This window comes from Podarcis muralis, chromosome 14 (genome assembly GCF_964188315.1).
Source record: "Podarcis muralis chromosome 14, rPodMur119.hap1.1, whole genome shotgun sequence".
Lineage (NCBI taxonomy): Eukaryota > Metazoa > Chordata > Lepidosauria > Squamata > Lacertidae > Podarcis > Podarcis muralis.
Window position 1 is genome coordinate 52,104,666 of NC_135668.1, and position 16,615 is coordinate 52,121,280.

At 50.2% G+C, this 16,615-nt stretch overlaps 1 protein-coding gene across 1 annotated transcript in view; it reads left to right on the forward strand.

Moving 5' to 3' along the window:
- Window positions 1-1,511: 1,511 nt before the first annotated feature.
- LFNG (LFNG O-fucosylpeptide 3-beta-N-acetylglucosaminyltransferase) overlaps window positions 1,512-16,615 on the forward strand; it is a 31,413-nt gene continuing 16,309 nt past the window's right edge. The window contains exon 1 of the mRNA XM_028705721.2: window positions 1,512-2,143. Coding sequence (XP_028561554.2) covers window positions 1,715-2,143 — 429 coding nt within the window. The 5' untranslated portion in view covers window positions 1,512-1,714. The remainder of the gene's footprint in view (window positions 2,144-16,615) is intronic.

Genomic DNA, 16,615 nt, shown 5'->3' on the forward strand with positions numbered 1-16,615 from the left:
TTCTTTGTGGTCCAGCTTTCACTTCCATACATCACAACTGGAAAAACCATAGCTTTAACTATACGGACCTTTGTTGGGAAGGTGATGACTCTGCTTTTTAAGATGCATGTACAGAAGCAGCAGTTGTTCTCAATAGGGTGGGATGGGGAGTGCAGGGGCCCTAATCCACATACAGCATCTGACGCCCAGGAAATCCTGTTGGCAGCCTTGGAAAGACCTCCTTGGGTGACCTAAACACACCTTGTTTGCCTCTTATGCTGAATCCTCACTCCGCTATGAAACTCACTGGGTGACGTACACCAGTCACATCTCCCAGACTAACCTATCTCGCAGGGTTATGGAGCGGGAATAAAATGAAGGCGGAGGGAAACCATGCAGCCACCCATGGTGACCATCATCCAGCCACAATCTGACCCTCTAGCCCCAAGAGCATGGCCTACTACTCTGGCCAGAGGGATGTTTTCCATCCCTGGCTTCCCTGCTGAGCTTCAGAACTTCTGGACTGCCTCTGCCTCACCTCCCCAGAAGGACTTCTTGACTGAGGCACTCTCCCCCCCCCCAAGTGCCTGACCCAACCACACCATTTGCAACAGCTATCTGAAAGGGGAATAATAATAATAATAATAATAATACACTGCACATCTGGCTGGGTTTCCCCAGCCACTCTGGGCGGCTTACAATACAGTGGTACCTCGGGTTAAGAACTTAATTCGTTCTTGAGGTCCGTTCTTAACCTGAAATTGTTCTTAACTGGAGGTACCACTTTAACTAATGGAGCCTCCCGCTGCTCCCGCACCGCCGCACGATTTCTGTTCTCATCCTGAAGCAAAGTTCTTAACCCGAGGTACTATTTCAGAGTCTGCAACCTGAAGCGTCTGTAACCCAAGGTACCACTGTGCATATAAAAGCAAAGTAAAATGTTAAACATTAAAAACTTCCTGATACAGGGCTGCCTTCAGACCAAGCTAATCTTCTCTGTCTCCTTCCAATTTCAGTGTATGTGCTGCCAAAGGGAGCACATTTTACATATGCTCAGAGAACCGCTTTCCACAGAGTTCAGCACAGAGCTTGCAGGGTGTGCGTGTGTGTCTGTGTTGTCCCTGTTTCAAAGGAGACAAAACAAAACAAAATATTCTAGTGGCTGTTTTGCGAATGGCAGGAAGAATGCCTTTCCAACACGTTTTTTTTTTAAAGCACGATTTCTCTCCAAGCGTGGGCTGGTCCCCTTCCGCATAAAACCCCACCGCGTCGCTTTGCCTTGTTGCAAGCGAGCTTTACGACCAGGGAGACCCTCCCTCACTTTAATAGCCTCCGTCCTCCCCGCCCCGCTTTTCCAAGCCACGTGGGAGACCCACCGCTACCTTCCAGCCCGGGGGCCCCGCGTCCCGCAATGTTGCAACGTTCTGAGCCCGCCCCCTCCCTCGGTGGGCGCGGCCTAAGCCAGCCACTCAGAGCAAAGGGGCGGGGCCGCGGAGAGAGGAGTTTTTAAATCGCGGCTGAGTCGCTGCAGCGAAGCTATCCGCGCTGAGCTTGGCGCGCTGGGAGGAAGGGGAGACCCGGGGCGGGGTGGCTGGTGCTGCTGTTTCTGCTGGAGCGAGGCAGGGGAAGTCTTTGCAGGGCTGTTTTGCCTCGCGCGCACCTGGGCAGCGGTTGTTTGCCCCCCCCCCCGCTAAATTTGCACTTAATTAAAACTGCAAAACCTCCGAAATCCGCGATGCTGAAAAGCTGCGGGAAGAAGCTTCTGCTGTCCCTGGTGGGTTCCATGCTGACCTGCTTCCTGGTGCTGGTGGTGGACCAGCAGAAGGGGCAGGTGCTGAGCCTGGGGGGCGGCGGCGCCGGCCTCCTCCTGCAACCCTTCGAGGGCTCCCGCGGCGACGCGGCGGGCTTGCGAGCTGCATTGCCCTCGGGGCAGAGCCACCACGATGTGCGGAGCTTCAGCGCGTACTTCTCCAAGCTGGCTCGGGGGAAGGCGGAGGCGGCCCCGGCGGTGGGAGGCGGCCCGGAGGAAGGGAGGGCGGCCAGGCCGCAGCTGGAGGACATTTCGCCCCAGGATGTCTTCATCGCCGTCAAGACCACCAAGAAGTTCCACAAGTCGAGGCTGGAGCTGCTGCTGGATACGTGGATCTCGCGCAACAAGGACATGGTAAGGAGATGGGGCCGCGGGTGCGGGTCTCTTCCCACCTCCCAGTTATGGGATGGATGCTGTGCATTTATTTTTAAATAAGATGACTGCCAACAAAACAAAACAAAAACCTGATCCCCTGTTGCTGGAAGACTTGTGGTGGTGGTGGTGGGTGTATGCACTCTGTGCATGCTCAAGGGTGCACTCGGCTTCGAGCATTGCTGGCGGTGCCAAAGCTGAGCTTTGGGACGGGAAATGGGTTGAGGGGTTGTGCTGTGGAAACTCCCTCTTTTGGGGGTGCTGTGTTCCCGGGCAGCGTATCTTCCAGGCTGAGCCTTGACCTGGAAACGAGTTTGTGGTGGCAAGGAAGCCCCGGGGAACCCGCTTCCGCGCGCGCAGAGGCCCCTCGGATCGCTAGCACCCATCCAGAAAGCGCGGGTTGCCTGCAGCGAGTGGGCGGCTGCTGCACGGTGCCAGCCCGTGCCAACGGCGTGCTAATGAGCAGGAAGGATGCGGGGTGGCGAGTAACTGCAAGCCCAGCGCCTTGATCTGTGCCGTCTCCGCCCTTGCCCCCCAGGGAGGGAAAGTGAGGCACGCTCCTCTGCCACAAGCCCACACAGCCAGCCTCCCTCCCCCCCTCTTTTGCTGCTCTCCTATAAATGGTTTCCGTCAAGGGAGGCTTATTTCGCTTGCTTGAGTGCGCGCGCGCGCGCGCGCACACACACACACACACACACACACACACAGGTTTTCGTTTTGTGGCTTTCATTGTTTCCACGCGTTGCAGCAGGGCAATAGTGCTTGCTTAAAAAGAGAGGTGTGTATCTGAAATTTGACATGCAATCCCTACTCTGAAATGGGCAGAACTGCTCTGTGGTTGACTCAGTGGTGAGAGAAAGGCACTCTGCACATGCTCAAGCGGTCCCTTCCTCCCCAGCTAACCCTTTTCAGAGTGTGGATGCCCTGTCAGTTACTCTAAATGCATTCCCCCCCCCCTGCAAATGGAGGGTGGCAACATGTTATCAGTTGAGATTCTCTGATAAATTGAAAAGGGTGTTGGATGGGGTGAGAGATGCCTTGTTCTCCCTCCGGAGTCTAGTTTGCTCTAGGCAGTTGCTACAAAGTTGGTCAAGGGGGATGTGTGTGTGCACAAACACCCATATTGGATACCTGTTAGGGCAGACAGACATGCAAGGTTTTGAATAGAAACCTGGTTTTGCATGCCTTTCTGTTCTTCCAGCAAGAAAGCATTGCACCACACCACTGCAAGCAAATGTGCATGCAATTGCCCCACCTGAGCCGTACGCAGTTTTTGCCACTGTGGCTGTGAATGCTACCCTTAAACTGCTTTGCTAGGCATTAAGTTATTCAGCAGCAGCAGATTGAAGTGTCCCCTGTCCAAGTATAGACCAGATGTGATAATAGCACTTCAGAGACAGTGTGTCTCTCTGCCAGGGCCAGTTCAAGACTTTTTGGCACCTGAGGTGGACCCCCAAACTGGTTTCTCCCCCCAAGAGAAGAAGGGGTGAGAGAAGATCTACATCAGGATCTGCTCTCCCTGTGGATTCTGCCACCTGAGGTGGTCACCCAAATTGTCTCATGGGTGGATCAGCCCTGCTTTCTGCTACATTTTAAAAACCACTTTCAGGCTTGATTGAGGGGACTGTCTGCCCTTCTGTCAAAAGGCTTAAGGCCTGAAAACACGGCTTCTCAGCCTGAAATGGCAATTCTAAGGGGGATGGTTAACTGTTTGAATCTGTGTATCTGAAGAAGTGTGCATGCACACGAAAGCTCATACCAAGAACTAACTTAGTTGGTCTTTAAGGTGCTACTGGAAGGAATTTTTTTTGTTTTGACTATGGCAGACCAACACGGCTACCCATCTGTGTTTGAATCTGGTGTTATTAGAGGGATTATTATTATTATTATTATTATTATTTAACACATTGGCTTGTGTAGCTGAGCATTCCTGTGACTGTTAGGTTACGTGTGGTGGCGGCGTCCAGATGTTTGGACCCATCAGCATCACTCAGCCAAAACATCTGGAAAAGGCCAGGTTGGCAAAGCCTGTCCTATATAGCATCTCTGCAAGGGATCTTTGCAACGGTTCCCCCTTGGTGTGACTGGTTCCCCCTTGGTGTGACTGCCGGGAGAGCTGCTTCATTATTTAAATCTGCTCCCTAACAAACTGATGGCTTTAATGATTCCCTCTTCTCAGGCTCCGGTGCCTGTTTATTCCCTCCTCCCCAAATCTTTCCCTCCCTCCCTCTTTCTCTTCTCTGTGTTCTCTCTCTCAGGAAGATTGGAGACTGAGGAGCATGAAATGCAATTTGTGTCGCTGGACTGGGCTTTGTCAGATGTAAAGCAGAGACTTAAGACCAGGCTCATTTGCATAAAGAAAAAGGGGAGGGAGGGGAAAAAAGAATTCTCAGGCTTGTTTTAGAGCCAAGAGGGGGGGGATGTCTTCAGTCACCAAGTGCCCCCCTTTCCTAAACTGTGACTGGAATTCCAGGATGCCCCCAAAACAATCGGAGATGAAGAATTGGGAAGTTTCGTGGCTTAAAAAATTAGCATTAAAGTGCTAGCAATTCTCAAAAATTATTATTTATACAACCATCTTAATTCTCAAAATGCGGGTTCTTTTTTCATTCTGCCTCTGTACACCAACACAGGATGGGTTTCTTTTTACAGGTGGAGAAACTAAGGCAGGACAGAGAGAATGACTAAGCCCATTGCTGATGGTGAATTTTAGCACTGGTTTGATCCACTTTTGTCCTGTGGATCAAATTAGTGCCTGATGTTGCATCTATACAAATGATAGCCTGGGAGCCTGAAGTGTGCATGTAAACTACTTGGTAGCTTGCTCATGTCTGCCACAACTCCAGAAAAATCTTACTGCTACCCTATTATTTTTTAAAGAAACCTGGTGCAAAAGAGACATGGAGGCAGTCCCTTTGTAAATCCCCAGTTTTACAATTTCCCCAGAACTCAGAGGAGTGCAAAAGCCAAAGGACAACTGCTTTCTGCTCCACGTATTACCGTGGAGAAGGCAGCTATCATTGACCACAATCCACAGTATCTATGATCTCCCTCTGCTGTTGGAGGCTGGGAATCCCAGGTGAGCGGAAGCAGAGAGCTGTTGCTCCTTCTTTCTGACTTCCCACAGGCACCTGATTAGCTACTGTGAGAACAGGATGCTGGCCTTGATGGGTGTTTGATCTGGCAGGGCTCTCCTTATGCCCTTGTGCAGGGAGTAGGAATTGGATCTGTTTGCTTCAAACTGAGGAACGAGCAAAACATCCCTAGTGGTTCAAGCATCCCTAGTGATAACTCCATTAGCCTGTGGCAGCCGTGCCTTGCTACTGATGAGCCATTGGTGGCCCAGCTGGGTACCTGGGTCTTTAGAGCATCCTTCCATCTCTCATGGTCACTTTGCGTCTTGGCCACCCAGCAGAGACGCTCCAGCATGGATCTCTAACCACTACGCATGTGTTCGGAGCCCAGTGGGTGCCCCCAACACCTACCGACAATCCTGGGAAAGGCTGGCCCCTTTTCCCCCTTCACAGATTCCGTCTTTCTTCTGGGTTTTTTGTTCCGCCTTGTTTGTCCTCTCGGCCTTCCCAGAGCCTAGCGGCTCTGCTCTCACGCTGTCTCCCCAGGCAAGCTAACAAAGCCCCTTTTCTCCCGGGGGCTGAGAAAAGACTCAGCAGAAAGACTCTGCAGCCGCTTGTGTGGTGCTTTTCCGTGGGAACAGAGCGGAGGAGCTCGCCGGAGCTCACAGTGGCCAGGTCAGGTTGCCTAGAGATGTTGTGGGGTGGGGAGGGGGTGTCAGGGGGAAGTGGGGCAAAAATCCAGATTGCCTCTTCTTGGCGGGGTGTCTGAGTGACACCTCTCTCCTCCAGTGCTTGAGGTGTAGGCAAACTGAATTTCCCAAAGCCCGTCTTGCATCACAGCAGAGAGAGAGGAGAATTGGTGATATGTCCCAACCTCTCTGTGCAGATTTGCATTCTCAGGTTCAAACACTGAGTTGACCTTCAGAATCCTGAAAGTTTTGCATAATGCAGTGGCCTCTGGGGAAGACTGTAAACTCGCCTTGCCCACTCTCCAGATTATTTTTGAGGCTACAGCTCCCATTAGCCCCAGGCAGCATGACCGAAATATCCAAAATATCTGAAGGGCACCAGGATGAGGAAAGTGCTGTAAGCCAAAGCTTTGTTCAAAGGAACTCCTTTGATGGATGGCGCTGGGCTGTGAAGGGTCAGCAAATCTTGGCCTTGCTACAGTGCAGACGTATACTAGTTTAGGGGTGATTGGCACAGTAGTTTCGTGCAGAGGGGGGGGGGGGGACAGAGCTAGGGACCTCTAATAGAACGATCAGCTGGCTGCCTTGCCAAAATGCCCGGAATTCTCTGGGATAAACTCCTACAGTTAAAAACTAGCCTGTAAGCTCCACTGATCTGTAGCATAGATAGGAGTTGACTCTTTGCTCGGAGATAACCTGAGTTTGCAACAGTCTTTTCTCTTTGCGCCCCCAATATGTGTTCTGTTTTTAAGTGGATCGGGGCTCCCACACTTCCAGATCAGTGCTGATGTGCTGCAACAGTAGCAGGTGATGGTCCTTTGTAGATATATCTAAAACTTGAGCATGTCACATTGTGAACTGGATCAGACAAGCGGCCAGGTTGACAGGCTCTTCTTCCTCCTCTTTCCTGGAAGAGGTTCAGAAAAGGGAAAGCCAAATGAATCAGGTTGGAGAGCAAACTTCGCTGGGGGAAGGGTTACAACATCTTGGGCTTCCTGGTTGCTGGGGGGAAATGAGGTGAATAAGGGAGGATGGTGGCAGAGGTGCGTAGAATGAGGCATGTCAAGGTGGAAGTGGATCGGGAGAAGCTTTTCTCTGCATTGGAGGACAACCTGAACGCTGGGAGATTCAGCACAGACCAAAGGGAAGTTCTTCTTCACAGAATGCTATTTTGTTGTTGTTTAGTCATTTAGTCGTGTCCGACTCTTCGTGACCCCCTGGACCAGAGCACGCCAGGCACTCCTGTCTTCCACTGCCTCCCTCATGCTGGTAGCTTCGAGAACACTGTTCAACCAACTCGTCCTCTGTCGTCCCCTTCTCCTTGTGCCCTCCATCTTTCCCGACATCAGGGTCTTTTCCAGGGAGTCTTCTCTTCTCATGAGGTGGCTATGGAATCTGCGAACACCACATGTAGGGATGGTCGCCCACATGGATGGCTTTGAAAAAGAGGATTAGAGCAATTCATGAAGGATAATCAGTGGCCATTGGCCATGATTGCATCCTGTCTCAGCTGTCTGAGGCTGAATGCCAGTTGCGGGAAATCTCAGGTGGGGAGACATTGTGCTCAGGTCTCACTTGTGGGCTTCTAAGTGACACCTCGTTGGCCCCCAGGAGAACAGGAAGCAGGGCTACATGGGCCTTTGGCTGGATCAAGCAGCCAAGCTCTTCCTACAACCTTTTAACAGTTGATCTCTTGCTAATCATGATGTACCCTCTTTCTCAGAGGGGAAATTGAGTTGACTGTAGCCGTGGGGCCTCTTCTCTAGACACCATTTCCTCCTCCTTGTCTTCTCTGTTCCACATTAGCACAGCTTCTCTGTGGCATGGAGACTTTTACAGGCTTCAAGCAGAGCGGGGAATTCCTTGGGAATTGCCACAATTGCATCTTGCCATTGACATGTGGGTGGAATCCCTTTTCACGTTCTGTAATGATGAGGGATGTCTCCCCTAGACTCAAGACATGCTTCAGTTCATGTACATTGCCACTGTACACATGTTCTGCTTCAAAAGTCAACTCTGCCATCATAAGAGCATTAGAAGAGGGTCCATCAAGCTCAGCATCACCAAGACACCAGCAAGCCAGACCTGAGCACAAGTGTGACTCTCGTCTCCTGTGACTTCCAGCAACTGGGATTCAGAAGCATCACTGCTTCTCACCATGGGGGCAGAGCAGGGTAGCCCCAAGACATCTGGGCATCTGAGGCGAACCACAGAATGGCAGCCCCTTTCCCTCCAGGGATGATGGGGTGAGTGAAGATCTACTTCAGAACATGGAGGAAATGGCTGGCAAAAGGCCCCCTGTGAGAGGCAGGGAAGGGAAGATCTCTCAGGGTGAAGGAAGAAAGGGAAGCTCCCTTTCTGCATGAGATGAGGGTCTCAGACACTGAGGTCCAGTGCCAAGGGCCTTCTGGCAGTTCCCTCGCTGTGAGAAGTGAGATTACAGGGAACCAGGCAGAGAGCCTTCTCAGTAGTGGCACCCGCCACGTGGAACGTCCTCCCACCAGATGTCAAAGAGAACAACAACTACCAGACTTTTAGAAGACATCTGAAGGCACCCCTGTTTAGCTTTTAATGTTTAATAGGTTATTGTATTTTAGTGTTCTGTTGGAAGCCTCCCAGAGTGGCTGGGGATACCCAGCCAGATGGGCGGGGTGTAAATAAATTATTATTATTATTATTATTATTATTATTATTTTATTATTATTATTAAGATTTACCATTGGGAAAGGTCTCGTAGCCATTGATAGCCTTCTCCCTCTTGAGTTTGCTCAATCCTCTTCTAAAGTCATCCAATTTGGTGATTCGTCGTTGCTTCCTGTCGGAGTGAGTTCCACAGTTTAACTAGGCATGAAGAAAGAATCTCTCTCCTCCTGGATCTTCCAACTTTCAGCTTCAATGGAGGCCCACAACTTGGAGTTCGAGAGAAGCTTTTCTCTGCCCACTTCCTCCATGCCCTGCATACATCTATAAACTCCCACCCATGTCGCTTCTTGCTTGCCGTTTCTTTGAACGAAAGAGTTCCAAGCGCTGTAACCTTTCTTCACAGGGAAATGTCTCCATGAAGATTGTGTTGATGAAACAGCTTTCCCCCTGAAGAACTTATACTGTTCTTCAGCTACACCGGCACACTGCCCTACCATGGTGCGTTGCGTGGCATCCTGGCATGGCCCTTTCCGCATTGCCGCCTCTTTAGCGAAGCCAACCAGCCAGCCGGGGGGAAATCATGTCAGCTTCACTGAAGTTCCTACACTGTCTTGTTTTCAAACTATTGCCGTGTGTTCCACTTCTGATGTGTCTACCTGCCCTTTCCTTGTGTTTGTGTGCAAAGGGAAATGACTGGTGCGTAGATCATAGGCAGCTATTTTGGAGTCGAGACCGAAAAGAAAGGAGAGCTCAACATGTGGAAAAAAGCCGTTTGCAAATGTTTGAGGGAAAGCTGCATGTTTGTTTTCCAAGTCTGCACACTGGAAGCAGAAGGTGGGGGAGTCTGCCTTAAGGGGTTTATCTAAAGCACGAGGTTTTGCTGCCCTCCCCCATCAACCTGCCATTTATTAAACATCTCCCTGAAGCTTATCCTTCCCCTTTTAGCTGCATTCAGGCTGTTTGCAAAAGTGGTTGTGAGATGTTAAGATCGAAAACCGAACATCCTTCCTTCCTGTAGTTTGAATGCAAAGAGGAGGTAGCATGTTCAGGTCTTAGCTATGCTTCAGAACCCACAAATGTGCAGTTGACTTACCCCATTCATGCAGAATGAGCAAAATGTGTAATTTGGCAAATGAGTCCTCTCTCCATTTGACCTGGCATTCCTAAGAACCAGTAATTCCCCAAATCATGAGAAGGGCTTCCTAAACGAGCCTTTTGGGGATGCTGGTTCACAGGGTCTTTTTTTAATTGCACACACATAGGTAGGTCAGGAGAATGACCTCTTGGTCCCCTGTTGGTTGAGACCATCCCTGAGCAGGCCTGGACAAGTGAGCTTTGTGACCTTGGTCCTGTTGTGAGGGGGGAAAAGAGTAACACAATGAACTTTGTTTCAGGCTTGTAAGTGGTGACTAGCCTGATCGCCTGCATGGTGAGTAAGAATCTCCTCTGGGTGACTAGGCAGTGAGAGCTTCACAAGAGGGTCCTACTTTGGCCAAATACCAATAGCTATTTCCTGCAGATGCTCAGTGCATTTGTATTTACAGTGGTACCTCGGGTTACATACGCTTCAGGTTACAGACTCCACTAACCCAGAAATAGTACCTCGGGTTAAGAACTTTGCTTCAGGATGAGAACAGAAATCGTGCAGGGGCAGCAGGAGGCCCCATTAGCTAAAGCGGTGCTTCAGGTTAAGAACAGTTTCAGGTTCAGAACGGACCTCCAGAACGAATTAAGTACTTAACCCGAGGTACCACTGTATTTGATGAAATTTATATACTGCTTGATTGTTATAAAACCACGATGGTTTACAAGAAATATGAAAATTTTAGATAAAAACAGTTAAAATCAATTTAAAACACTTAAAGGTAATTTCAGTTAACAGTAGAAAAGACTGTTGTGCAGTCTCTTTTTATGTTCTTATGACCAGGAGATGGTGGAGGGCTTTGCAGTAAGCTTGTAACTTACGTTTAGCTTTATGCGCTAGACAATAAATAAAGGGGGGGGGGCAGCCGGAAAAAAGATTTTGGCAAATCCACCCACCATTGCACCCAATCCGTTTTGAATATATACAGTTTGGGCTTTAGGCGCGACCCCCAGAACGCAACCCCCACATCAGTTGAGGGCATACTGTACTTCCCCACAGGGTCTTGCAACAACCGTCCATATATATAGCCAGAGGGCAACTGTTTAGTTCCAGTAAATCAGCTCTGACCGTGTATGGTTCCCCTTTTACCACCACCCTGCCGCGGTTTGCTGCCACGTAAACTGCTTATGGAAATACCCTCCCAGACACCAAAGCGGCTAATAACTTGAGGGCTTGGTGATGTTTCTAGCAACTCTCAGCAGGCACCGCCAGTGGTTGACTGCCGCAGTTTGTTTCAGATGAGAACCCATAAAGAATTACTTTACGTATGGAGTGTAGGCGGTTGCATTTGACACAATGCATGCACAGGGACTAGCGGTTAACACCCTGTGCAATTGGATCCTGCCCCTTGTTTTGTGCACAAAGCAACTTTCTGACCCCGCACCTATCAGTTTCCTGCTCTGCCTCTAAATGAAGATCTTGCACTTCTAGTAATGGGATAGCAGGATCAGTTACCTATTGCAACCTTTTCAAGAGTGAGCAGCCCTTAAACGAGTGAAGCTTTGTTAAAGAGCAGACTCGGCTCATGGCAAACACACACTCAGAGATGCTCATAGGTAAGGAAGCAGTAAAGTTGTCCATTGTAGGAAATACATAACTTGGAGAAAAGAGTTTGCGGTTCTAGTCTCACCAGCTGGTCTAGAGAAGAACAAGACAGCCATGCTTGCTCCTTTGCTCTCTGAAGACTGAGAAGTGTGAGGAGGAGGAAGTTGTGAGCAGGATGCAACCCGAGAATATCGGTCTCATATGAGAGAGGGCGGGAGAGGGTTCGTTTCAAGAGGTTAAAGATATCTGTCCCTCACTCCATCGGTTTAAACCATGGGTAGGCAAACTAAGGCCTGGGGGCTGGGTCTGGCCCAATCACCTTCTAAATCCAGCCTGCAGACGGTCCAGGAATCAGCATGTTTTTACATGAGTAGAATGTGTCCTTTTATTTAAAATGCATCTCTGGGTTACTTGTGGGGCAATGGAATTCATTCATATTTTTTTTCAAAATATAGTCCAGCCCCCCACAAGGTGTGGGGGACAGTGGACCAGCTCCCTGCTGAAAAAGTTGCTGACCCCTGGTTTAAACCCATGAGAAAAATCATATGCTCTAAAGTGACTTGCACCCAAACTTCCAACAGCTGGACTACTTAACTCCCATTTCTGCAACACACACCAGCCTAATTTCCAGCTTTACCATTGTGAGCCTATCTCCAACCTTGTGATGATTTGGCCTATACCAGCTTTCCCACTTGGGTCCCCAGCTGTTTTTGGACTACAACTCCCATCATCACCACCACCTAGCAAGACCAGTGGCCAGGGATGATGGGAACTGTAGTCCAAAAGCAGCTGGAAAGCCAAGTTTGGGGGACAGTGTTCTGCAGTGTGTCCATCGATGCCGGCTGGGGCCGATGGCAATCATAGTCCAGAACATCTGGAGGGTGCCAGGATGGCGAAAGGCTGGCAATGAGGACTCACATTTTCTCCCCTTCCTAGCTTCTCTTCTGCATCCCACTGTAAACCAACCCCCGGCAGAAGCTCTTCCGATGATCTAGCCCCGAGGGAAGAGTCCAGTCCGTGGTTTTGGGCTGCTGTTGTTTTTTGGAAGTGGTTTCTTAAGAATTGTGGCCGATTCAGTGTGGAAATACTCTGGAAGCCAGAGGAGAGGGGAGAGGACTGCAATGCCAGGGAGCAGTTGGGGGGAGGGAAGGAGATGAATACAGATGCAAGCTAATCCAAACTTAGCAAATTCCTGCTGAGTCGAGGGATTTGCCTTAACAGGATCACACAAGAAATCGTCTTAGTGTGCAGAGCCGAAGAAGAGAGACCTCAGCACCGAGGAAAGCGGGTGGTCTGGGTTTTCTGCCACTTGCAGGCAGTGCCAACTGCAGATCTGGGGCTGCCCCGGGTCCAGTGGTGTGGAAACAAAGCTGGCGCAGCCCTGGGATAGCCAGCCCTCCTGGCATAAGACTTGGTCGCTGGAATGGGGTATTGTTCGATCTTTAAGCAGCAATTTTTTTGGACTAGCTTCTCCCTGGCTGCCATGCTTTGCTGCTTCATCTTCTTTAAAATGAGCTGCCAAGAGTCAGGCCTGCAGGGGATCCCTGCTGCCACCCCCAAAGCACATTTGCGCTCCTTAGTCCTAAAATGATCACTTTAACTGTAGCTCAGCAGAAAAAACCAGCTGCTTTGCATGGTTCAATCTCCAGCATCTAGGGCTGCGGAAGACTCCCCACCTGAAATCCTGGGGAGCTGCTGCCGGTCAGTGTGGGCAATGCCAGCTGTCTGATCCAGCATAAGGCAGCCTTATTGGTTCCTATAAAGAAGGGCCCATAGCTTAGGGCTAGAGCATCTGATTTGCATGCAGGAAATCCCTGGCATCTCCTATAGGGTTGGGAATGTCCCCTGCCCGAAACCCTGGCTGCCAGTCAGTGTGGTCACAACTGAGATTGGTGCAAGAGCAGCCTGAGAGCTTGAGATTTTGCTTTTGTGTGCATTGAAGTTATTCAGTCCCACATCCTATGCTCATCCAGACATGTGATGGAATACAAGTGTACACACACCCGCCCATCATGACTGACCTGCTCCATGTTCTCTTTTGCAGAACGGTTAAATAATTGCCTTGCCCTCCCCTGACTTTCCTCTCTCCGCAAGCCATGCATTTGCCTTCGGGACAGCGCATTCCTAAGCAGCTGCGGCTCCCAAATTTTCATAGCGCCTTGGCTGGAGTCCCTGCCCTGGGGGTTAATAGCTAGCTAGGGTGCGTGCCATGCGCTCCGCACATGCCCCACAAAGCCCAGTGCGCTTCTGTGTACAGAAGAAACAGAGCTGTGTTTACTGTTTACACTCCAAACACAGGTGTGGGCCCTGCCCGACCGGATCCAGTGACCTGGTGCTCCCAACCAGTTCTGGCCACTTTGCTGGGGCAGAGTGGGAAGGACTTTTCAGTGGGAGCCCAGGTCCTGTCTCCCTACAGTCCTAGGTCTGGGGGTGGGGCGTGCTGAGTTCCAGCGATTCTAGCTAAATTTAGGAGTGGGAGATTCCCAGAGCTGCACCCCCACCCTCATTCCAGGATAATGGAGACTTTGCATAGATTGCACCTCCCTTTAGCACAGCACCAAGCCTGCTTAAAAGTGGGGGGGGGGGGGGGGGGAGAGAGATAGGAGATCTGGGCAGGCCAAGGGAAGGGCTCCTTTGCACAGTGCAGAGTTAACCCTATGGAATCCTTTTTCCACCTGTGGTGGAACTGCCCACCAGTATTCAATAGTTTGTCAGGAAATGGACTATAGTTTGTCAGGAAATGAGCAAAATGATCAAGCATCCCAGTCCAGCTTCATAGAACGGTAGCGTTGGGAGGCAACCCCTGTGATGCAGAAATCTCATCTAGAGCACCCATGGCAAATGGATTTGTTTAGTAAGTCTATGAGGGATGATCAGCTGAAAGCTTTGAGCCCTCAGGAACTGTTGACATGGATGCTGGCAGCTGCCAGAACCTCAGTTGCCCCCAAATGGAAAACCTTCCTGGATTTGCGACTTTTGCTTTGTTGTGAAAATATGTGGAGTTTAGCATTAGCTGAAAAAACAACAACTCATAAATGACATGTTGCCCAAAGCTCGGAGGACCTGGAAAAAAATAATTCTGGGGTTTAAGTTTACATGCAGCAAATAGACACATAGGACTCCCTCCCCATGACAAAATGTAAAAATTTGGCTTTCCCAATGGTTTCAAGTCCTTTGCCGACAGAATATTAAGACTTTCACAGGTATACTGCACCGCTTTTTTGTAGCTGTAGCATTTCTATTGTATTAATTGGTCGGATTTACTTCAATAAAATATTTCGTTTAGACACATCCGTGGGAAAGAGAAGGGTACCTGTGACTACTGGTCACATTCCCACTGGTCCATCTGCAGCTCAAGGTTGCTTACACTGGCTGGCAGCCACACTCCAGGGTTTCAGGAAGTCCCTGCCTTGATATTGAACCCAGGATGTCTTGCGTGTGCAGAGCAGGTGCTGGACTGCTGAGCTGCAGTTTGTTCAGCACGGTTGGCTTGCCACAGCCTCCCCTTCCAGGCTGGCTTCCTGGCCCAGTTCTCCCATTGCCTTCATGCTTTGCCAGCACCCTATGGGGGGGGGGGTTGATCTGTGCATAGTGTCAGCGCTGCTAATCGGCTGCCCTAGGCAATGTGGCATTTCCATTCAGGGCTCCATAATAGCTCTTGAAACCAAAGTCCTGGAGAGGCATCTGTGGAGTGCAGGGGTGTGTGTGTGTGTGTGTGGGAGAGATGTGTGGGCATCTAATTGCACAAGGCCCTTCATTGTCCTGCGTTGGGGGTGGGGGGTTATTAAACATAATAGCACTTAAAATTAGAGGGTCTTCCAGCTTCTCAAGAGCAGAGGAGCAGGAAGAGAGGGAGGGAGGCAAGGATCAGGGGCACCTGTGTCTCTTTAGCAATGCCTTGCAATGCCCATGGCTCAAGATCAAATCCTGAGAGGGGTTGCAAAGAAGGGTTTTGCCTTTTGCAAAGAGAAAACGGGCTGCTCCAAAACGGATGTCTGCGTCAGCCTGTTTTGTACACAAGGGCTGGGTTCGAGTTCTGTCTTTTCAGTAAACAATGCCCCAGGCAGAATACTTTGTTCCTCCAGCTGCTGATGTCTTCCTCCCCCCCCCCCCTTTTCTTGGCACCAGGGACTTTTCCAGCTGTCCGGGAGAAAGACTGCAAAAGGGACTAGAACTATCCAGCCCGACTGGTCCGCCCATCCAGTGGGAATTTCAAAAGTGCAGGCATTCTTGTAGAAATATCTGCTTGGAGCCATTTGAGGCTTAAATCTGCAGCCTCTCCACCACTCATGATTAGTGCTAAAGGTGTTAGCAGAGGTGGGGATAATCTTTGGAAAGAATAATTCTGGGAGAAGTCCAGACTTTCCTGCTATGCAGGACTGCGCAAATCAGAATACATATCCCACTTCATCTTTTTTGTTATTAAAGTGGCTATTGTGGAACCAATTTCACTGGTGGAAAAGCTGCTTTCAGGCATGTGTGGGTGATTGTGGGGTTCACAACTGAGGGAGTCAGTGGAGGTGCCTTGGTCTGAGGTCATGGGAGGTCAAAGACCCAGTACAATTTCTGCAGCAGGGTCTAGGGCTGGTATTTTCCATGAGGTCTAGAAACCTTTGTCCTTTCAAAACCAAAGCAGATTCTCTGAGAGCCAAGTCCTTTGCCAGACCCTGTTCCAATTTGTTTCAAGCATCACACCCGGTTCTTCTCGGACCTCGAGCACAGACACCACAGATCTACAAAGTACAGTGGTTAAATCCGGTTATGGATTTAATTCATTTTGGGGTGCTATGCGGCCCCTGAAAAATCCGTAACTAGAGGTGCTGCTTCTGTGCACGCACGTGGCGCGATAGAGCGCTTCTGCACATGCGTATACACTTCCGGGTTTGTCGCGGCCGTGACCCGAAGATTCTGCAACCTGGAGGTTACGCAACACGAGGTACCACTGTAAAGACAGCAGGCAATTTTGAGCCCCCAGGGCACTGACAGATCTAGCTGGGAGCACACTCTCCTCCTCCAGAAATCAAAATGGGGTGCGCGAGAGAGACTGTGCGTCATGCAGTTCTGCAGAAAGGCAGGTCATGGGGTTAATTTCATCACACTAAATTGCTTCAGTTCCTTAAACTGAGATTGCTGTCTCTGCAGAAGTGGGCGGCGAGGGGGAAGATTTCTGCAATCGCAAGCTGGTCACATGGCTTGATAAATCTTGCGTGCGTGTTCCACCTTCCTGTAGATACTTTCGATGGCTGCTGTGAAATGTGACCGCAAATGGCAAGAAGAGGAAAAATCCCCCCCCCCCTTGTACCCATCCGCTGCCGCCTCCCTGGGGCCTCGCTGCTCCCTGCTGGGGGGGGGTGCCCTT